Here is a 22,707-nt window from a genome sequence, read left to right as displayed (position 1 = left end):
CGTCACACGGCTGCACTCTGTTCTTGGGGTTTTGCACCTGGTAAGGAAAGAAAGGGGCCGCGGCGACTGGGGATGGAGCTTCGTGACCCGCTCCAGCATCATCTCCGGGCTGGATGCAGCCTGCTGGGACCGCGACCCAAACTCGTTGCCCTGTGAGGGCCATTAAATGGCTGAACCGTTGTGAGCTGGCCACCTCAGCACATTTCTTCCTGCACACGTCTACCCCCCGTCCATTAAGGCTGCCTTCAAAGGCTGTCTTTTTTTTTTTTCTTTGTTTTCCCCAGCAGAGAAGCTTGTGATTTAAATCGGGCAACGTGCAGGCCAGGTGCCCCTTAATGAGGTTCGTGTAAGTCAGGGCTGAGACACGGTCCTGTACTTTGCTAGGAACATATCGTATTGCTGGAACCCTTGTGTTTATTCTGTGGTTTTGTGCAGGGGAAGATGGAAACTGGTAAAATTCTGCTCTTTGCATGAGATCAGATTTTCAGAGAGATCGCAGTTACGGTAATTCTCTCTATGCATCCTCCCGATTGATTTGGTCACTGAGAGGTAAAGGACTGAAAACCATCGAGCGGCCGTGCCGAGGAACCGCCTTTCCCAGTAGCACACAAAAGATAAGCGCGTGTTTAGGTCCGTTTGGCAACCTGGATTGTTAACCCCGTTTCCTTTGCCAAAGAAAACGGTTTAAAGTTCTGTTCACAAGGCCCTTTGGGCTATTAGTTTTGACAGAGCGTGCTCACAAAAAACACAGCTGCCAATCAAGTTAATTGGCGACGAATAGCAAATGATGGAATGAAACCGCTCGAAAAAGGTTCTCGTAGCTAACTGCAGAGCAGAGCGCTGCCTGGGTCTTAGAGCAGCAGCCCACTGTTATCATTCTCACCAGCAGCAGTAAATCCTCTCCAATCCGGCCTTAAAACACTTCGTCCATGTAGGCTGTCAACATTAATCCACCAACGGAAAAAAAAAAATATGGATATAGAAAGAAACATTGCTTTAGGAATAGATCTGTATTTTTGCACCACTTTGAAATGACCTTCCGGCCATTTGGGGCGTATTTGCTTCAGAATACGGGTCTTTTGAGCCAGATTGGATCTTCCCTGGTTTTCTGTTGTGCCAAGCAACTTCACGATGCTCAACAAATAGGTAGTGACACATCTGCCCGGAACAGTTACGTCACGGGTCAGATTCTAAATACCAGGAAAGAAATCTGTGAAACCTCGGGCTTTCAGTCAAGGAGTCGCTGCCGTCGGCCACGCTGCCCTGTCTGAGGGTGGGCGTTTCTTGCTCAGACCCAGCGGAATCGGGGGCTTGCATTTCAGCAGTTGCCCAAGCCTTCGATTGCGGCGTAGCCTTCCTTTTATTTTCACTCGAGTTTCTTTTCTTTCTGTACTGTTTATTTCATTCGGTTTTATTTTCTGTTAGGAACAAACATTTTTAGCTTTTCCCTTTTCAGCTCCTGCGTGGTCCTGTGAGAGGCCCTTCACAAAAGGGATATGGATTTTCTTGCCCTAAAAAGCTCTGTTCCAATACTACAGTATGAATGATAAAAATGTATTTTAAAAAATCCTACCAAAAAAAAAAAAGTTCCCAACTCCCTGGCATTGTGATGTGGCTACGGGGAAAAATTACCTTGAAAAAACTGTGGCTTATGTTGTCACTTTGCTGTTCGTTTTGTGTCCCCGTACAAAAAAACTGTTCCTCCTTTGCGCACGCTGTCCTTGCCAAAGCTTTGCTATTGTTCTGCAGGAGGATACCATGGAGGTGGAAGAGTTCTTGAAAGAAGCCGCAGTAATGAAGGAGATCAAGCATCCGAACTTGGTGCAATTATTAGGTAAGTGATAAATACCAAGCAGGGGGATTTGAACTTAAACCCTTGTGCAGTGATACGGATGTTAAGGAGCAGATAAGCTGCTTACCATACCAAGGCTTTAAATACAGACGCTTATTGTCTGGCAAAATTCACAATTTGTACCAGTAATACATGATTTTTAATGATCTCGTCTCCCTAACATTTTAACTTGCCAGAGCCTGAAGCAGGAAATTAAACCCCTCTATTAACCAGTTCCAAGCGCAGCTCAGTCTCTCTGCGAGCCCTGTATTTCCCCGTTAGAGGTGTAAATTGCCTTAGAAGACAAAACGCAAAAATGCACTGATATTCTCAGGTGTTCAAACCAAACTTTGTCTTGGTCCTTAGGGGTGTGCACACGGGAGCCTCCTTTCTACATCATCACGGAGTTCATGACGTACGGGAACCTGCTGGATTACCTGCGCGAGTGTAACCGGCAGGAGGTGAATGCGGTGGTGCTGCTGTACATGGCGACTCAGATCTCCTCAGCCATGGAGTACCTGGAGAAGAAAAACTTCATTCACAGGTAGGAAGGACACTGAGCACCCTAGAATCTCAAGCACAAAACGCCCCTTGGTTTATTTTCAGGTTATCCCAGCATTGACTTCGGATGCAGTCCACGTCCTACATTTAAGACGCTGCTGTGCTGCATTCTCACCCAGTGCATTGACCTGTCTGTAGGACGGTCTTCTAATTGTTTTTCTCTGTGCTTTTTTTCTTTCTTTTTTTGAAGCAGATGCAGGCTAAAGACATATCAGTACTTTTATAGTTTGGACAAATGCCTTAGCTCTAAATGCTTCCTCAGGTAGCAGGCTCTTAATGGACCAGATAAGCCTCTGCCCTCCCCTGATTCCAACAGCCCTTAAAAACTGCTGCAGGCAGTTGGTGTTGCTGGATGTGGACAGGTGCTCACAGCAAAGCCACCCTCTTAGTGCCACCTCAGCGTGTGTCCCTTCTCCTTTATCTTGCTTTTTTCATCCCCTATGGGGATTGTTTTCCATTATTGACCAGATTGCGTATTTGACTTTAATAAGCATCTTTGCAGTCTTAAAGTCCCAAAGACTCTGACCTTTAAGCGTGCTGCAATTATGGCTAGAGCTTCGCATTCTTCGTCTGTAGAAATGGCCTCCTAGCAATATAATGACACATCCTGTGCGAAGGTTTGAGAGTCGCTGAGTTTAATACAAGATGTTCTCTGTGCCACAGTGTGACCTTTCCTACCCAATTAGCTGGAATATGAAATTAGCACATGTTTTTTTATAGAGACAAATATGAAGATCGTGTGTAAAGTTCTAGGTCTTCCTCTAAGACATGCGTTGCCTTTGCTGCCTGAAAGGCTTGTTTAAATGCTTCTGTCAGTCAATAAAGTGAACGGTGATGCTGCAAATTAAATTTTTTCCACCCTTTGATTTGCTCTGTTGAAAGTATTTCATCCCTTCAGCCTGCAGGAAGTGAACTTTAAAAACTGCTTTGTGTGAGTCCCATTTGTCTGCTCTCCTGTTCATTTCATTTCCTCTTATTTCTGATGACCCATTTATCTAAAATAAATAGTAGCATTTTTCCTTATCAGCCACCCCCATACCCACCTACCCAATTATATTAGGAGTGTTGTCACAATTCGCATCCATGAATTCAAATGCTGGGCTGTGACCTCATTTAATGAATCAGGAAGGAGGAGGAATTTGATTATGAAGAGGAGCTTTTATTTAGACACACATTGTAGTAATCAGCATTGATAAGAAGATACATTCAAAAACATAGTGGAAATTTAATGGACGTCTCCTAAGATGTACTTTTTAAAATCTGTTCTGGCTGAGCAGAAGAAACAAACAAAAGAAACAGCAGTGTCTGCCTCGTATTTGAAGAACATCTCACGCTTTCTGGTAGAATCAATTTTTAGTTCAATGTAACATAATCTGAAGAAGCGTTTTTAGTAAAACTTGGTATTAGGAGAAATGTAATTCTGTGCTTTACATTTTTATACTCATCGAGCATTTCTGAGGGTGCTAACAGCACGTCTGAGGCAGGGAGGTGGCAAATGCGGCATGTGCATCTCTCACCTGCCAGGGTGAAGGCAGGTGAAAAAATGTGGAGGAAAAGCTCGATTTGCTTATTGCTCAGTCTTTTAAAAATGAAAGTGCTGATAGCAGAGGCCACAATAGGTTTGAAAAGGCCAAAATCTCTCCTGTTTGAAGATTAGGCTTTGAACTGAAAGGGTGAGAAGAAACTGTTGTCTTGCAGCTACCCACGCAGGCTTTCTTCTGCCTCCTTGCAAGGCAGCTGGGGTTGCTGCCTTTATAGGTGCTGTCACCGAGCTGTCCGTATGGTCACCAATGGCATTTTTGTGTTGGGTATGAAAACATTGCGTTGTAAGACGTGGTATCTTTGGGAGGAAGGAGAGCATAGCTGGGGATTAAACCTGGTAGTTGAACAGGGACTGGAAGAAGAATTCTGGAGAGTGACTGGTGTTGTCTAGGGTGATGGAAGTGTTGGAAAAGTGGGCAAGAAGTGAGGCATCGCAACTTCTTTAATTCAGTGCTCGTCCTCAGCTATTGATAACTTGAGCACTGACATTTCTTTAAATTATTTTTATCCTGAGGGTGGCAGCTTTTATTGAAAGTGAGGGGGCTTCTTGAAGCTTTCACTTCACATTAAAAAAAAAAAAAAAGTTGGGATGACAGTCTTACAAAGCTGGAATGGAAAATAACTTTACCTCTTACATGTATGCGCAGAACTCCATAATTTCTGTGTAATACTCTGATCAAAATAATCACATGCAGGCCCAGACTTCTTCGGGAACAGCGAAAAGTGAGATGACAGACCACTCATTTCCTGGTTTTGTTCTTTTTTTTAGGGACCTCGCTGCCAGAAACTGCCTTGTAGGGGAGAACCACTTGGTGAAGGTGGCAGACTTTGGCCTGAGCAGGCTAATGACAGGCGACACATACACTGCCCACGCTGGAGCAAAATTCCCTATCAAGTGGACTGCACCAGAAAGCCTGGCCTACAACAAATTCTCCATTAAATCTGATGTCTGGGGTAAGAATTTTATGTACAGATGAATTCGGATTATAGCCTTGTGTAGCCTTCTTTTCCAGGGCTGTGCAGTGAGTACATTGTGAAACGTTTCAGGAGAGAGCGCGTTCCCTAGTGTGAGCTGTGCTGTTCTGTGAGCTTGTCAGAGTTCAGGGATTAATCTCTGCGAATTCAGTCCTTGAGTGGAAAACTGAGGATGTAGACCTGGCTTTGTATGTTTGAGTCGTTGGCAAGTATGAAAATAAAGGATGCTGTAGTGTTTATAGGAATGTATGGAATGGGGCTGGAGGGCACCAGTGCTGCTGACTTGATAGAGTTCTGGCACAGAGCTATGAAGCAATATATTGTGATATAGCCAGGAAGTTTCAAACTACTTTATGGAGGAAAGTGAGAATCTGGTTCATTTTTATGTTAAAAAATTATGTGTATATCTGTCTAGTGATAGCTCCGAGCTCGTCTTTCTGCATTTTAAAAGAATAATCTTTGGAATGAGATGAGCAGAAACAGAGAGAAAATTTGATGACAAATGGTTATTGAAGAGCCCTGAGGTGGTGGTGATAAGACTAGGCTTAGCTAAATGGAGCTAAATTCTATCAAATCTGACTGTAGAAAATTTCATTGTACTTTTTATCAGCCTTTCTTTGGATTTTATATCTCTGCCATAGCTGATGGTCAAATTCTCAAAAGTGCCCAGTGACATAAGATAGAAGTTGGAGGGACTTGGTCCCAAGGGCACTTGAGAAATGTTATCCTGAGCATCTTTTATATATATATATATAAAAAGAACAGGCAGTAGGAAAGCAGCAGTGAAGTTTTCTGCAGATTTGGGGAAACGGTGCAGAGAAAGGCTTCATTTTGAAGGAACTTTTAGGGGACGGCTGATAGAAAACATTCCAGAGATGGCAGAGGGCAACCCTGCTGAGGTCTGTGTGCTGAGCAAGGTGTTTCTTCTGCTCCGGGCTGGCGTGGCGTGGCGCTGGCCGTTGCTGGGTAGCTGCCGCAGTCCCCAGGATGCTGCTGAATTGCTGGCGGGGCTGTAGGGATCCCTGTCATATTTAAACAGTGGAGTACTCCGGGAATTTCCGAAAGGATTACTGGGTGTCTTTAATTAAGGTTAGTGTAACCTTGCAGAGTGAGAGTCGGGGCGGTGGATTAGGGGATCTGACTGGAGCACGCCAGCCATCCCTAGAGGCCACGGCTGCTGCTGGCCATGCCAGGGTTTGGATGCTTTTCACCTCACTGCCTCGAGACAGAAATCAAAGAAAATTGTGCACAGAAATGTCTAATGTAAATTGCCCTTGGTGGTGTTACCATGTAATGTGATGTGATTTCCTTACTTATGCAGAATTGTAATCGCTTTCTCTTCAGTTTAAGGCCAGAATAGGGTGACTGAACTAATTACATGCAGGTTGCTGAACTGGTGTTGAGTCTGTTCTGCATGCCTGACTCCTGGGTTAGCTGCCTGACCCTGGCGCTGACCTGCACCGGGTTCTGGGACTTGAACGCCTCGCCTGGTTTAAAACCTTTTCGTGCTCTCCCTTTTGACTGTTCAGCTTTCCCCGTGACCACAATGTCTCACCCAGCCATTGTCTCCTTCGTAGCAACTGCTGAAGATCTCTTCTTGCTGCTGGGTCCCCACTTTCCCCTCCAGTCTGCAGCTAAACAAGGGTGCCCCAAAAACCACCGAGCTATTAAAACATGCGAGTCCTCTAGGGAGAGGCTGCAGATGAGAGGAGCTGTCAAATTGAGAGAGAGACTGCAGTGCAGCAGTGAAACAGTTTCAGCTAATCCACTGTGAAGTCTCTTAATTGTGCCTTTAATAGGACTTGAAGGATCTCAAGGCGTTCAGGTTTGAGACAACTGATACATTGAAAATTAGTCTAATTCTACCCTGTCATATCTCAGGAAACTTGTCTGTGCTGACGATGGGGCTCGTTACGCTGCTTTAACATTTAAGCTGCTGCCGAGCACGGGATCTGAGCCACCCAGAACTGGTTTAAGTGCAGCACTGTTTAGTGACTACTCCCACTAAACATCCTCTCAAATTGAAAATGAAAACAAAGCTTATCGATTTTTTTTTCCCACTGCAGCTTTTGGTGTTCTGCTGTGGGAAATCGCGACCTACGGCATGTCCCCGTACCCTGGGATTGACCTGTCTCAAGTCTATGAGCTGTTGGAGAAAGACTACCGCATGGAGCGCCCTGAAGGCTGTCCTGAGAAAGTCTATGAGCTCATGAGAGCGTGTAAGTTTTCTTCAGCCCTGCAGACGGAAATGCTGCTATTTAGCTCTGCAGAGATGCAGTAGGAGTGCCAGGATCTGGCCACACGCAGCCAGACACAAGAAACCCTCTGCCAGTTGTAGTGGAGATGCAATGCAGTGTAGAAGTGCTTGCTTCAAATCGCTTTCCCCAGAGGATGAAAGCACTGCGAAGCCGGCCGTCCTTCTCTGCTGGGAGTACGTGGGCCTTCGGGAGGGGTTTGTTGTTCAGCTCAGTGTTTTCTGTCTCCTTTTTCCTGACAGCTTAACAAAAAGCTTGTGCTCCAAGGGCGAAGCAGGAGTTTGTTAGGCTTCTTAAGGGACCGAGCATTGCTCTTCCACTGTGGCCTTCTGGTACATGACTTTTGTAGTGTGACAGATTTTTCTTCCAGGGGTGCTCAGCACCTACTGTTACTTTGGCTCAGTGGTGGTTGCAGATACCCAGCGCCCTTCAAATCAGGTTTCCAGTTGATGTTTTCTCTCGGCCGTTTTATAAAAAGGGAGCTGTGATAGCTAGCACCTCCTGGCGTAGTGTAACGAATGTCCAGTGCTGGGGGGCAGTTCTGAGCCGTGGTGTTTTTGCAGGCTGGCAGTGGAGCCCCTCCGACAGGCCTTCCTTTGCTGAGATCCATCAGGCATTTGAGACGATGTTTCAGGAATCCAGCATATCGGACGGTAGGTCTTGGGTCAGGTAGTTCCAGGGATGGGACAGGGGGCACTCGTGTCCTTAACTCTGCACGTAGCTTACGGGCTGCTTTGCGATGACATTCAGCCATGGATTCCAGTGCCTGATGTAAACGGTGCAGAAAGCAGACGTACACTTACGTGGGGGCTTCTTCTGGGTCTGATTTTAAAGGGCCAAATGGCTGAACAACCTTAGGGAGCTTCTGCTTTGCGGTGTTTGCTTTTCTTTTATGTAATTAACTCTGAGCAGTGCAATAGTTTTTATATTGTGTCTATTATAGTGATTTTTTTGTCATCTGTGTATTGCAGAGGTGGAAAAGGAATTGGGAAAGAAGGGCATGAGGAGCGTAGTGAGCAATTTCCTCCAGGCCCCAGAGTTACCAACCAAAACACGAACGTCAAGGAGAGCTGCTGAAAGCAAAGATGCCAACGAGGGTTTGGAGACTGCACATGCTCGAGGCCAGGGGGAATGTGGTAGGTTTTAATTAAAGTCATTATTCCTTCAGGAAATACAGGGGAAAACAGAATGCAAGTCCCGGTCTTCACCTAGGAAAAGCAGTGTCTAAAAGCAGGTGCCACCTTTGTGGATCAGTATTGTGTTTCTGGGTGACACGCTGCTGAGATCGCTTCCCTGGGTTCAGAGCTCCTTTTATCATTTTTTTTTACAGAAAGGAAGGCTGTTAATCTTGGGACCAGATACAAACACACAGCATCTGGGAGTGCGAATGCTTAGCTGGCTGAGGGATTGGCGCTATACCTGCGGTTGCTTAGAGAAGCCCTAGGAGTTGTTTTAACTTAATGGCTGTCTCCTACAGCTCCCCATAGACCAGAGCCTGAGCACAGAGCTCTCTGATCATATTCTCTTCCCATTTCCTGGTAGAAGCTATCGGTGGGATCTCCCACTGCATCCGAGTGCTGGGTAATCTGCTGTGTTCAAGCCTCTTTACACTACCACACTGCATAATTTAAAGCAGGACGATTGCTCAGGTTTAGCAAGCCCCATAAGAGAGGTTTCTTCAGTGTTTCATCATAGCAGGTCTGTGCTTGTAGCACTGAAGAGTATTACTCCTGGCATGTACCAAACATAATTTCAGCAAGGGACAAGGAGATATTTACAGAATCTTCCATGAAATTAAACTCTATTCAGTCAGTTTCTTCAAGCATTTACCTTCCATTTTGGGGTAATAAAAGCAGTGGTAAAACACTGAATTTATACAGTAGGTTTGTATCCAGATCGTTTGAAAAATAACAAGATAAAACAAAATACATTTTTTTCCACCTTCTGTTAAGCGTGCCTTATGTGACCATTCATGTAACTGACCTTTTTTCGGTAATGACAAACTCACCTAGTAGTACATGTATCAGTAGCAAATGTACGTCTAGACAAAGGAAAAAAAGAAGAAACAAGAGGGAATGTAAAATCCAGGAAAAAGAAAGCATCAGTGACTTAAACAGAAAGGAAGGTTATTTACAGAAGGGCTTGGAAACACTGATTTATAAAGCAACTTAGTTTTCTAATGAAAATTAAACGACTCTTCTGCTTCTTTTGTAAAAAGGTAAGAATAATGAGCACAGTATGCCCGTGTTTTTTGTTGTAACTCAATTAATACAACACAGTGTTGAAGACCAGTGGTAAATCCAGCCTGCCATATATAGGAAATATAATTGCCTGGTATTACGAGCTTTGAAGTAAAATAACTTCATTTAAATACTTAAGGGCTTTGAAAGATTCAAGTGCAGCAGGAATAATACGGTTTTAACACTATGCTGGGAATTATTTCATTCTTTCTTGTGAAAAAAGAATGTATTTCACATTGTAGTTTTATTGCAGATTCCTCTTCAATTGTCAGTGTTTTCATAGCAAGCCAGTGTCTGGAAGCCAAAACTTAGTGCAAGCTGCTGGTTTTCTCTGCATCTCCAGAGCTCCACCATGTCTAGACACGGTACAGCCATGGCCTCAACCTTCTGGTTGTCCAGGTCCACGTTAGTTTACGTGTGTGAGTGGTTTAGCTGCACGTGGTCCTGTGGAAGCGTGCTCTTTTCCCAAAGTACCCAGCTGTTTTTTCTTCAGCTTCTCCCTTCTCAACCAAAATAGTACTGGCAGCATGACAATCACCGATGCTAAGAAGCATCCTCTTCCTCCTTGTCTCTGCTTCATCTCCCTTTGCTACCTGCTCGAGCTGTAAATGTACCTGCTGCCCTAAAGGCATTCCTCTCTCGAATTAGCATGCCGTCGGAGTGCCTGACCGAGAAAGAGGCCCCCAGTCAGTCAAATGCAGAGCCCTTCAGGACTCTGTAAAAATTTATTATAAACCACTATTCATTTTTAAATACCTCTTGTAACTGGAGAAAGGGTGACCCCGTCATTTCCTTCTGGAGCGGTCCTGCTGAAGGAGGCTGTTACCACCACTTCCCTCCGTTATTGTACAGAACTGACCATCTCTGCGGCGCTGTGACCTGAGGCATGCAGCTGTCAAGGGATGTCTTGATTTCTGCTTGTGAAAAAGTTATTTCCATTCCCCGTGAAGGCTGGTATCAGGGAAGGAGGTTAGGAGTATCAGAATCTAAATGTACAAGGAGCCTGGGGATTGAGGTGGGTTTGCGGAGATGTCGTATTAATTCAGAGGGTCAGCTGTTCTGAAGGCAGCGACAGCGCAGGGACCAAATAAAAGGCCTCTTTATATTTATCTTCTTCTCAGGATGAAGTTTAGACAAGTCTCTGGATGCTAGGGTGGGAATCTGAACATAAACAGTTGGTGTTTGGATGTTGCTGTTTAAATCAGAAGCCTACAGGGAAAGCAGTTTGGCAGCCAAGCCCTATATTGGCCACCTCAAAAATGAGCGTATGTAGGATTAGGGACCGCATTCATTCAGCCTAGGCTTCAGCGTAGCTGTACTTGCTTTATTCCTGGTCTGGAGCTGGCTTTCTTTGTGGAACCTGCACCTTTTTGGAGGTGCTGCAGTGGTTTGATCCTGGAAGCAAACAGATTGTCCTGCCTGTTGAGGCGCAGCTCAGCAGACTCTTTTCTTTCCCTTGCAGACCCTCTGGACCACGAGCCTGCTATTTCTCCCTTGCTCCCACGGAAGGAGAGGGTGGCTCTGGAGAGCAGCTTGAATGAAGACGAGAGGCTGCTTCCAAAAGACAAGAAGCCCAACCTCTTCAGTGCCCTTATCAAGAAGAAGAAGAAGACTGCCCCTACCCCTCCGAAGCGGAGCAGTTCCTTCAGAGAGATGGACGGCCACTCGGACCGCAAGGCGGGTGGGGAGGAGGAGGGCAGGGATGCTGGCAACGGGGCTTTCACTGCGCCTTCCGCAGATGCAGGTGACCCCTCCAAATTTCAGAGCCCGAGCAACGGGGCTGGTGTCACCAACGGGGTTGTCGCCGGGAACTCTGGATTTTTATCTCCCCACTTACGGAAGAAGTCCAGCACGATGAGCATCAGTCGGGGGGTGGCTGGCGAGGAGGAGAGCAGTTCCAACTCCAGCAAGCGTTTCTTAAGGTCCTGCTCAGCCTCCTGCGTGCCCCACGGAGCCAAGGACACCGAGTGGAAATCCGTGACTCTGCCTCGGGATCTGCAGTCCACGGGACGCCAGTTTGATTCCTCCACTTTTGGGGGGCACAAAAGCGAAAAGCCAGCACTGCCTCGGAAGCGGGCAAACGAGGCCAAGACTGACATTGCTGTCAGGGGGACAGTGACCCCTCCTCCACGGCTGCTTAAGAAAAACGAAGAGACCACTGACGATGTGTTCAAGGACGCAGAGTCGAGTCCTGGCTCCAGCCCTCCGACTCTGACGCCGAAACTCGGCCGTAGGCAGCCTGCTGCCCCTCCTTCCTCCAGCGTGCTGCACAAGGATGATGGAGTCAAATCCAGTGCCTTAGGTACCACTGTGACAATGGACCAAGGTTCTGCTGCCAAACCCAACTCTGCCGGGTTTGCAGGTGCCAGCAAGGCTTCTGAGGAGCCCCGGCTGAGGAGGCTCAAGCAGACCTCGGAGTCGGCAGGGAAGGACAAAGGGAAGTTATCGAAGCTGAAACCGGCCCCTCCGCTTCCGCTCTCTTCGTCCTCCGTTGGCAAGCCTGGAAAAGTGTCTCACAGTCCCAGCCACGAAGCAGCAGCAGATGCGGTGTCGGGTCCGAAATCCAAACAGTTGACTCAGGTTGCAGATGCTGCGAGCAGCGACGCTGTCAAGCCAAACCAGTCCGGGGAAGGCGTGAAGAAGCTGGGGATCCCCTCCGTACCAAAGCCACAGTCCTCCACAAAGCTGCTGATGAGCACGGCAACCCCAGCTGCCTCTTCCTCGTCTGTGCCCTCCGCCCCAGGCGGGGAGCAGCCGTCGTCTACGGCCTTCATCCCTCTCATATCCACCAGGGTCTCTCTGCGGAAGACCCGGCAGCCCCCAGAGAGGATCGCCAGTGGCACCATCACGAAAGGGGTGGTGCTGGAAAGTACGGAGGCTCTCCGGCTCGCCATTAGCAAGAACTCGGAACAAATGGCGAGCCACAGCACTGTCTTGGAGGCCGGCAAGAACCTCTACACCTTCTGCGTGAGCTACGTGGACTCCATTCAGCAGATGAGGAACAAATTTGCCTTTCGGGAGGCCATCAATAAGCTGGAGAACAACCTACGGGAGCTTCAGATCTGCCCAGCGACGGCTGGCAGTGGTCCTGCAGCCACCCAGGACTTTAGCAAACTTCTCAGTTCGGTGAAAGAAATCAGCGACATTGTTCAGAGGTAGCAGAAGCCAGGTTTAAAAAAAAAAAAAAAGAATAAATCACAGTGGGCCAAAGTCAACTGTTGAGAGAGTAACAGCATGTGCGGACTGACAAAGGACTGGGGCATTCAGGATAGGGCTGTGCAAAAGCCACAGGCTGTTTGTGGATGCCCCAGCTCCAAAGAGCAGGGCTGTGCTCAAGAGGCGCTTTCCACCCTCTTAGCCCAGGTTCCCTGCGTTTCATTTACTCGTAATCGTCTTATCTGTGGAGTTCCTGCCTTGTGGACTACAAGTCTAAGTGCTGATGTCACATCATGCCTTTTTATTAATATTTTATTGCTCTGGACAGACTGCTAAGACTGACGCCAGACTGATGGACACTGAGATGCCATCCTCCTCAGGAGGACTTCCTACTGCGTTTTCCTGCCCTCCCTCTGCCCCGCTGTGCAGAAGGACCGGTGTTTGAATAGCAATATATCCATTGCGTTTCTCGGGAGAGTTGCAGCACGTGTCCCCAAATCTGACATTTACCTGGCATTAATGCAACACACCTGGAGCTTGGGAGAGGAGGGGGGGAAGTCCTTAATGTAACTTTTTAAAATGATAGAATGCTACACGTGATGTTTACCCAAATTCTTCCTGCGATTCCACCTGCTGCCCTTTGTATCTGTGTTCTCAGCATTTTCTTAACGTTTTTGAGCCCAGGTGAGTTGCTTGGGCTCAAACTGTTGCAGACAGCCCCCACTCACGTAGTGGCACAGGAGCCTGTCTGCAGGTCTCCTCGGCAGCGATAAAACGGACTGGAGAAGGTCCAAAGAAGGACGTTGCTGTTGCACTCTCATTATACCTGACATTAATTGGGGTGGAGGGTTGCAGAGCAGGCCTGGGAGCAGTAGGCTGGTGCTGAGCAAGGCATCGCTCCGTCAGTGACGGGAGGGGATAGCTTAGGGTGAGTTCAAAGATACCACTGTGCCTCCAGCAGTTGCTTCAGTTGAGCTTGCGCATCGCGGATGGGCAAGAGCTGCTGTTTTCTCTAGGTGAATTTCCAGCCTTTTTTTTACGCTGTGAGCGGAGGTGGGACCTGGCTTCTGCGCTCCTGTCGAGACCGGTGCTTCGCGGGTCCACGGTGCTGCCCTTGCCAGGCCAGCGCCGGGTCCCCTCGAAGAGCTCAGCTGCCAGTGCTTAGGGGTTGAAACCATCGCTGTCTTCGTGCTTCGTTCCACCCAGCGTCGTACAAGGAGCTGTGAAGGCTGCAGACACCTCTCTTTGGGTAGGTCTCCCGAGGAAGCTGCCAGCAGGGCTCCTGGGCTTCCTTCCCAAGGCCCTGTAACCTTCCCGACTAACGCAACACGACTGGGAACTAACTGTGACTCGTGACAATAGTGAAAGAACAAGGTTTAGGGCTATTAACAGTGCAATTTAACTCTAACAGTTCCAAACAAGAGGAAAAAAAAAAAAAAGGCATTTTCTATGTCCTGTCCCCTGTAACTCTTGTGGCCCCTCTTGTGTATCCTAAACACTAATTGCCTTCCATTGTATTTTATTCTGTTCTCTTTGGGACTGTTCGTTTTGTATATGATTTCTAGTAGTTCACTCTTGTGTGTTCACGCCACTTCTCGCCCTCACAACCAGCCATGACTTAACACGTGACAAATGTTTAAAAGAAACTACACACTTCTGCCACAGGCTGCCTTTAAAATGTAAGGAAAAGAAAAAAAACAAACAAACTTGGACTGTCTCTTTCCTGGAGGTACTGTTTTTACTTTGATAACATATTGTGCCACTATATTATACATTTGTATCTCGTTATTACACACTTTTGTAGACTTGTCTTTTTTACAGTGTGTAAATAGCTCTGTCCTTCATCTCTGTGACACTTCGGGGGGTCGTTTCCCCTTTAACTCGGTCCGGTACAGACGGTTTCTGTACGCGACTTCCAGTTCTGCCTCCTCTCTTTTCTCTCTCTTTCATTTTTTTGATTTATTTTTTATTCCAGTCTCTCTCGCGTAGTATATTTAAAAATAAATCAATGTTGAGGAAAACCCGTGTTTGTCTGTTAACAAATATTTTCAAACCCAGCTACCTCTGCTGAGACCCCCCCCTCCGAAAAGAGTCGATCCCGGTGTGAGCGCCTCGCCGGGGCCCCTCGGCACAGCGGCTGCTCAGAGCAGGCAGCAGCGCCTTTCCGCACGCTTTGATCTAGCTCTGAAAAGTCAGGAGAGGAAAAAAAGACGCACGGAATAAACACTGCCATCACCTGTTTTGAGGCAAACACTTTGCTGTTTTATTTTTTTTTGGATTTAAATCACAGATTTGGTTTTAAACATCTTGTTAATTGCTCGCATTCTGTAATTCTGCTGCCGTTGTTGGGTTTTCTTTTTTTTTTTTCCCTTCTCCCTTCTCTGCTGCGAAGTGCCCCGTGAGTTGCCCCATGAGTTTCCCTCCTTCCAGGTGAGCAGGGGTGAGGCAGGGGGGCGCAGCTCGGAGCGGGGAGCTCGGGGAGCTTCCCACTGCTCCCAGGCGGCGCCGCCACGCCATATGGCCGCGGTGCTCACTTTGCAGGTTGTCTGTCTGAAATCCGGGAGTCGTGTTGTTTCCAAACGTCCGTCCTCGTTGCCAGCCTTCAGACCACCAGCAAATGTCAAAGGAGGGATCGGATCTGGGTGCCAAGCTGTGCTTAAAACGCGGCCCTCCGGCTCGCTACATGGAGATGCTCACGAATAAAAGGGGATGAGAAGGAAAGGAGGGCACCGAGTGGTGTGCCTGAGGTCCTGCGGAGTTGCTCGGTGATGTTTTGGGGTTACAGCCCTGCTTGCCCCCTTTTCTAACCCCCCTCAACAACTCCCAGGTGAAATCTGCCAGCCCTGGCACAGGGGATGCCTGGCAGGCAGGCAGGGGAACGTGGGGGCTCCTCAGGAGGCTTGTCTGCGTCGGGCTGCTTCCAGGTTAGCATGGAACAGACGATGAGGAGCAGGAGGATGCTGTTGGCAAGTGTAAATTAGTCAATGGCCTGCACTTGGCAAGGCTCAAACTTTTTCGGCCAGGTGGTGGTGGCCAATGAACGCGTGCTCAAAGCTGCAAGGGGTTCCTGGCTGGTTTGTGACGATGACCCATGGCAAAAATCAGTGCCCAGGCTGCTCTTTGTATGCATCTCTGCCATAAAGACTGGGAGGTGGCAGATTTGGGGCTGGGGGAAGCTGGAGACGAGACCTGTCCCGGCATACAACCGTCCTGTGATCCCATCCCTGCTCGCAGGGGAGCGGTGTGGGATGGCAGAGGTCAGGGGACCTGGCTGGGGAAAGCCCTGGGATGCGCGGCGTTGGGAGTGAAGGAGCAGGATTAAAGGCTAAATTTAGCTGCGTACAGTAGGAGTTGATTTAACAGATCGATGCATTTAACAGTTTGATTGCTCCAATTTTCAAGGCTATTGAGCTTGAAAGTGAGAGTGCTCTAGGGGAAAAATAGCTGTGTTTGTGTTTTTGTTTTGCTTTTTGTGTCTTTGAAATTACAATGTTCGCTCTTTTAAGTTTCCCTTTAATGTCATCCTGCTTTTTTTTTCGACTAGCTGCTTGTCATAAGATGCAAAACGTGGTCAGTGTTTTGCGCTCAACTCTTTCTCAACAGCTAAAGATAGGCTGGCGGGGCAGGGACGCTGCAGGACAAGCGGCACGCAGGTGCACGGAGCTCTGCCCGCCCGGGGATGGTCTGGGGCCAGCTGAGAGCCTCTCCTTGTCTGATATTAATCCCCCCACGATGAAGGGAGAGGAAAATGTGCCTAATCTCCGTGTCACGGCTGCGGAGAGGATCGTCCCATCAGGTGTGAGCAGGCTGGTGGCAGGCTGGGGGCCGATCCCGGCGCGGCTGGGCTGCTCGCGGGGAGCGAGGCGATGCCGGCACGGCCCTGGTGCCCCAACAGGACACTCCGGGTGCTCCCGGTGGAGCCCTGCGAGTCCTTTGGCTGCTTTTTGTGGTGGGGATTGCTGCTGGGTGTTTTTCGGTGGTGGATCCAGCTCGGCAGGAAGCTTACCTGCGAGCCGGGCTGCGCCGAGCTGCTTTCCCAGCAGTCGCCCCCCCGTCGAAGGCTGTGTGTTTGTACTAAAACCGGCACGGGTCCTGTCTTTCTCCCGGAGCTGCGGTGCTCAGTGACCCAGTTATGATGCATTAGCACCCGTTATGGGTCCCCTGCACACAATTAAATCGGGCTCTTTCTCTACGGAGCCTCCGCTGGGTTTCTGTGATTTGCGTTGTGCGCTCTGGCCACGCTGCGGGGCCGCTCCGGGCGGAGGAGAGGCGAGGGGAGACCCTGAGCAGCCACCAGGACAGAGCCCATGGGTGGAGATGGGGCTGGGGTGCCAGCAGGGCTGTACCTGGCCCAGGGGAGGGTAACGGGGAGCTTCACAGGGGGCTGAGCACTTGCTCCCAGCACTTTTCCATTCATTTTTACCCTGCCGGTAAAAGCACCGGCTTTTACCTTTTTCAGGAAGGGTTTTTGTGCCTCGGTCAGAGCTGTGCCGTGCACGGCGTGCTTTCGTCGTGCTGCCCCAAGCCCCTTCTCCGCTACACCCAGCGCTGCAGGGCCGGGGCTCTGCTGGCCCCAGCCGGGCTCCCAAACCTCCCCTGCCCTCCCTCCCTTCGGCAGCGCAGGGTAAAATTGATCAGTGCGTATTTATTGACCATTTGTATGCTCCAAAGAAAGGGGGGGGGGGAGAAACGTTGCCATAGAAACATTGATAGAGCTCCCCCTCTCCTGATACAGCTCCCCACCTCCTGCAGGGGGGGGTCTGGAGGAGCCAAGGAGAGCCTGGAGATTTTGGGGTTGGGGGTCAGGCTGGGCTCAGCACCCCCAGTGCCAACCACCAGCACCAAACCGCGGTATCCTCCGCGTCCCCGCAAGCCTGGAGCCCTGCCCGCTCTGCGCCCTCGCTCTGCACCCCTGCAGCCCCCGGGGCAGCCTGTCCCACTGTCTGTCCGTCCGTCCTCCGGTGCCTGCCTGACCCACGGACAGCATCCTCCTGCCCTTTGCAGCTCAGCCTGCTCCAGCCTTCGGCTACAGCCCCGTCCTGCTGCGAGATCAGCTCGCGCCGGCCCCGCGGCGCGGTGTTAAGTGCCGTCTGCCTGATGGATATTACAAAGCGCCTCTCGGAGACTGATTTTTTTTTTTTTCCCTCCTCCAACCAAGTCCTGACACAGTCTTTGATTTTGAGGGTGCAATTTAGCGCTCGCAAATAATTGCCCTGCTACATTTTCGTGCCTGCAATGAAATATTAGCAGTCGTTAGGCGCCTAACTTGCCCTCGGTGCCTGCAAGGCAGGAACCTGGGCTGCTGATTGCGAATCTCTCTGCCTGCGGCGGCAGGCACAAGAGCAAACGGCGCTGTTGGCGTTGGCAGAGCTAAATCTGCCAAGAGGAGGAGAAGGCGGGCGCTGAGGAGCCGGGCTTGTTCTTCGCGGCCGTGGGCGTGCGAGCTTTTTGGGGAGCTCTGTCCCCAGCCGTACCTTTGGCAGGGGGGGGATTGGAGCGCCAGGGGTGGGTGCCTTCAGCCTCCCCGCACCCGGGGGCTTCTGCAGCAGCTCGGCTGGGCAGGGGTGGCCGTGGGAAGGAAGGAGCCCAGTTTTTGGGGAGGCCGTGGGGTGCCTGGACGGGGACGCTGGAGGTCGGTCATCGCCATCACACCCGCTGGGGACGGGTCTCTGCGTCGGCTCAGGGCTGGTGAGGCAGGGACAGATTTGCCTGCTCACGTGGGGATTTCTGAGGATAAGATTTTCTCGAGCCCCGCTGCTTTGTCCCGGTTCGCACGCAGCAGCTGACTCTCCTCAGTGGCATCTTGACACTAAGCAGAATTTGCTGCCGGAGGGACTGCTCGTCAACCAGGAGGAGAGCAGCGGCTCGGCGGGGAGCTGGAGCCCTGCTCCTCACCCGCAGCCGTGCTGGGGACACCCACTCCCGACAGCCCCCCCGGGACTGTCCCCACGTCCTTACCCCCCTGCCATCCTCCAGCCCCCCTCCGCCCGGCCCCGCTGCTCCCAGCACGGCGTCCCCAGCCCGGCTCAGGCCGTGTCCCCGGGGAGGGGACGTGGGGCACCCTCCTCTTCCTCCGCCGGGGCTGGGGGAGCCGGGGCAGGGCCGCAAGCAGAGCGAACGTGGTGCCCCCCCATTTCCCCAGGGGAATCCCAGCAGCAGCCCCTCCGCGGCGTCCTTTGGTCCGAGCAAACCCAGGCAGGAGAGGAGGGGACACGGCACACCTCCCGGGGCTCCCTGCAGGAGGTGGGGGGGGCCAGGCCCTGGCCCTCACCTCCCGAAGCGGAAGGTGAAGCCGCCTTTCTTCCTGCTGTAGCCGTTGAGCTCCTCGGCCAGGTTCCCCAGCGTGCCCCCGCGCTTCTCGCCCCCGGCCGGCAGCCGTGCAGGACCCTCCTGCCTGCCCGGCCGCCCCCGCGGGCCCCCGCGCTGGGTGCCGTAGCCCTGCAGCTCCCGGGCGATGCTGAGCAGGGTGCTCAGCTCCTCGCTTCGCCTCCGCTTCGGATTTGCCCACCAGCAGGGACCGGGGTCCTCGGCCACCACGTCTCGGCAGCTCGGCTTGAGCGCGGGTCCCTCGGCGGGGTGCCGGGGCTCCTGCTGCTCGCCGGGAGGGAAGCAGGCCCCCAGGGTCAGCAGGAAGAGGCAGGACAGCGAGTAGGGTGCTCTCATCTGGGGGAAGCACAGCAAGGGAGAGAGACACGGTAAATAACACAGCATCTTTGGGTCCTGTAGCCACAGAAGCTGTGTACGGTTGGCACACGCTTCCAACCCTGCTACGGGTGAGTGTTGCCTGTCCTCGTGCTGATACAGAGCAGCCACCCCAAAATCTGCTGCAGCACCCACCCAGCACCTGCCATAAAACCTTGCTGGCTCCTCCAAGCCCGCGGGAGGGCTGCTCTGCACCCCCGTCTCCTTCCGACCCGCTCCCCTTGATGGCGGCGGCCCCGTGCTCCCAAATTCCAGCCCTCGCAGCTGCTGCCCTGGGCTGGGGCTGGCCGAGCGTTAGCGGGGCCGGCTGGTGGCAGCCGCAGCCGCCCGCTCCTCTTAGAGGCACCGCGGGGAGGACTTAAGTGCGTTCACCTGAGCAGCCCTCGGCTTCCAAATGCGCCGCTCCCACCCGCGGCGCCCCGGTAATGCCTGCGCAGGGGAAGGTGCTGGCCATCCCTCTGCTTTATGGGGCCGGGGGCACCCCGCTGGCGGCAGGGTCGGCTGAGCAGCGCGGGGGTGACCTTGAGCACCGGCAGGGCTCCTCCGCCGCCCCTTCCTCCTGCTGCAGAACCTCAGAGAGGGGAAGTGGTGTTTTTATTTTTTATGTTTTCTTCCCTTTCTTTTTTTTTCCTTGCAGGAGATGTTGCCTTAAAACTCGCCGCTGATAATGGGGGCTGGGGTGCCTGCTCCATAAAATGTGGGGCTGCTGTGGGTGCTTTGCTCTCTTGCAGCAGCCCCCACCGAACCCAAACCCAGCTCCCCCACCTGCCCCGCTTTGCTTTGGGGTGCCCCATTGCCTCACCTGCACCTTGCCACCGTTTTGGGCTCTCCCAGAGCGAAGCCAAACCGCCCCGGGAAGCCAGCGTGAGGTGCACCAACCCCATCCCCATCCCCAGACCCTCCTGGGGCTGCCTGTGACCCCTGTTCCCGGAGCCCTGGCAGCTCCCCGTGCCACGCGGCCGCGGGCCACTCACCTTCTGCCTCGGGCGATGCCCAGCTCCTGGCCTGGCCCCGCTCTGCGCCCCCCCCCCAGCACCTGCCCAGACTGAGCCGGCCAGTGCGCTCCTCTCCCCATTAAATACCCGCGGGTGCTAATTGCCGCGTGCCCTCGCATACCAGAGGCCGGGAGGCTGGCGGGGAGGTGGCTGCAGAGGCGGCCGGGGGGCACGGGGGGACGCTGATTAACGCGCCGCCTTCGTTGGCTGCCTCGTTTGGCGGGGAGGCTGAGCGGGAGCAGGGCTCTCCGTTGGCTTGGAGCCAGCGGCGGCGATGCTCATGGGCAGCAGGGGCTGCTTGGGGGCACGAGTGTCCCCCACCCCTGGGGCTGCGCGTGCCCACCTGTGGCTGTTGAAGGTCCTGGATGCGTGTGCAGACCCTACAGTGCGCGTGGGCACCGGTGGAGGCTCCGAAACCCACTCAGGATCTGGCCCCAGGTGGAAACACACCCAAGCGCCCTCCTCGGCCCCAGTGCCAGGACGTGGTCCTGGCAGCGTGGTGCCAGCGTCCCCAGCAGGGCTGGGATGGAGGGCGAGGACTGGGTTCCTCCTTCCCCGACGAACCACAGCAGCTCAGCATCATCTCCCCCTGGGCTCAGCAGTGGGCTCGGGGTCCCGGTGGGGTTTCGAAGGGCTGCCGGGACGGCGACACCGGTCCCTTTGGGGAGCTGGGACCCGCCCGATGTCACCGCAGGGAGGTGGCCCCGCACCACGAGGTGGGCACAGCCACGTGGAGGCGGACACGCAGGGTAACGATGAGGTCCTTTTATTAAGGAGTTCAGAAAGTCCACACGGACGGCGCTGGACACCACTCACACACGATGGAGACTTCACGGCACGGCAAAACGACACGACCCGACGGGGAGGTAGGTGGCGAGGCTCCGGCCCCGCGAGCCACCCGTGCTGCCCCTTCCCGTCCCCAGCACGAGGCCGTGGCCGTGCCGTCCCCCTGCGTCCCCGCTGCCCCCCGGCCACCCCTGCCTGCCCCGCGGCGGGGAGGTGGCACCGCAGGAGCCTTTGTCCCAAACCGGGGCCGCAGAGCGCCATGCACGTTCCTGGCGTTAATCCTGGGAAATCCGGCACCTCGGGTCGTGCAATTCAAACCAAACTCGTTGGGAGTCCTGGGTGAGACGGGCAGTTACACGGGGAAGTGCTACCGAAACACTGCACACACGACGCCCCCTCCCCAGCCCCCAGAAGCTCCCACGATGGGGACACCGAGCACGAGCTCCAGGCCCTTCTCCCCGGAGGCAAACGCTATAAAACCGGCTACGTCTAATCCACGGAAATAAACGAGCTAAAAGCAAATTTGGGGCACGGCCGCCTTCCCTGCAGCCCCTTCCCGGGGATGCCGGGAGCCCCTCGGGAGCTGCTGGGGGGCTCCTGCCCCCGTGCTGGGTGGGAAAAGCCACCGCGGAGCTCCCCAAATCGCCCTGGTTCAGGCACCCAGCCCGGCTGGCTGCCCGGGTAGGGATGGAGCTGGGCTGATGGCGGCTGCCTGCGCTCACAGCTCGTCCCCATCGAGGGGGGAAATGTCCCTGGCAAAGGGCAGAGCTGGGGGGGCGGGGGGGGGCCGAGCACATCGCTTGTCCCCGCTCCCCCAGCGGGGCAGGGGGGTGGAGAATCGCCTGGCGGGTGAGAGGGCTCGTCCAGCACCGCCTCGCAGGGGAAGGCTTAAAAAAAGGAGCACACAGGGAAGTGCAAAGCTGCCAGGAGGACGGGGCTTTGATCTCACGGTGCCTCCAGTCCCCAGGCAGCGGGGGCAGCGGGGGCAGCAGGGGCTGTCCTCCCCTCCTCGGGGTGCTCCGGCTGCGCTCCGCAGGGCAGGGTCCGGTGCAGGGGCTCCTCTCCTCATTGCTGCTGGAAATATCACAAAGGGTGCAAGGGTCCCGGCTTCCCCTTCCCCTCCCTGCTCCCGCACAGGCTTTGTTGGGGGCTTTCTTTGGGCAGAAGCCCCCCTGGAGTCCTTGCCAGAGCCTGTTCCTCTCCCCATCGCTGCCCGTGCCCAGGGGTTTGGGGTTGCTGCACCCCTCGGCGGGTCGGCGGCGCGGGGCAGAGCCTGGCTGCGGCTGCAGCCCCGTTATCAGGGCCCTGCAGATGCTAAGCCCCACTCAGGGCTGCTTTCCGCAAAACCTTAATGGGATTTGAAGAAACGAAAGGCTTTGAATATCTGCAGGTGCAGAGCCGGAGCGTGGCTCATCGGGGATGGAAATGAACGCGGGGCCCCAGGCCGGGGGCTCGCAGGGGGAGGTGTGTGCTGGCCGAAGCGGGGGGATTCGGGCAAGGTCGCAGCTTTTGGATGGTGAAAATCCAGCCTGAGTCCGAGCGGGTCCTGTCGGCAGGGAGGGGCTGCGTGGGGCAGGCAGGTGCTGGGAGGCGAGCCTTCCTCGCTTCCTCCTCCTCCTCCTGCTCTCCACTTCCCCGATGCCACCAAAACGGCTTCGTGCGGC

The 22,707-nt window shown here is 53.0% G+C and overlaps 2 protein-coding genes across 10 annotated transcripts in view; one reads left to right on the top strand and one right to left on the bottom strand.

Annotated features, from left to right (window-relative positions):
• The window catches only part of ABL1 (ABL proto-oncogene 1, non-receptor tyrosine kinase), a 75,320-nt gene extending 61,054 nt beyond the window's left edge, over window positions 1-14,266 (top strand). For all 4 annotated transcript variants that reach the window (XM_080562271.1, XM_080562272.1, XM_080562274.1 and 1 more), the window contains 7 exons: window positions 1,750-1,834; window positions 2,198-2,375; window positions 4,704-4,888; window positions 6,976-7,128; window positions 7,728-7,817; window positions 8,136-8,300; window positions 10,867-14,266. In XM_080562271.1, the coding sequence (XP_080418397.1) occupies window positions 1,750-1,834; window positions 2,198-2,375; window positions 4,704-4,888; window positions 6,976-7,128; window positions 7,728-7,817; window positions 8,136-8,300; window positions 10,867-12,563 (2,553 nt within the window). In that variant the 3' untranslated portion in view covers window positions 12,564-14,266. The remainder of the gene's footprint in view (window positions 1-1,749; window positions 1,835-2,197; window positions 2,376-4,703; window positions 4,889-6,975; window positions 7,129-7,727; window positions 7,818-8,135; window positions 8,301-10,866) is intronic.
• On the bottom strand, window positions 14,129-22,624 carry QRFP (pyroglutamylated RFamide peptide). Of its 6 annotated transcripts, none has more exons than XM_080562279.1 (2): window positions 20,237-22,624; window positions 14,129-19,223 (listed from the first exon to the last, which is right to left on the bottom strand). In XM_080562279.1, exon 2 carries the CDS (start codon window positions 19,221-19,223, stop codon window positions 18,828-18,830), a length of 396 nt encoding a protein of 131 aa, XP_080418405.1. In that variant the 5' UTR covers window positions 20,237-22,624; the 3' UTR covers window positions 14,129-18,827. The 6 variants fall into 6 exon arrangements, with proteins under 6 accessions (XP_080418405.1, XP_080418404.1, XP_080418403.1 ...); XM_080562278.1 differs by lacking the exon at window positions 20,237-22,624 and adding an exon at window positions 19,398-20,209; XM_080562277.1 differs by lacking the exon at window positions 20,237-22,624 and adding an exon at window positions 19,405-20,209.
• Window positions 22,625-22,707: the final 83 nt, after the last annotated feature.

This window comes from Anser brachyrhynchus (genome assembly GCF_964034855.1).
Source record: "Anser brachyrhynchus genome assembly, chromosome: 19".
NCBI lineage: Eukaryota > Metazoa > Chordata > Aves > Anseriformes > Anatidae > Anser > Anser brachyrhynchus.
Note: the sequence above shows the minus strand (reverse complement) of the source record. Positions and strands in the feature narration are given on the sequence as shown.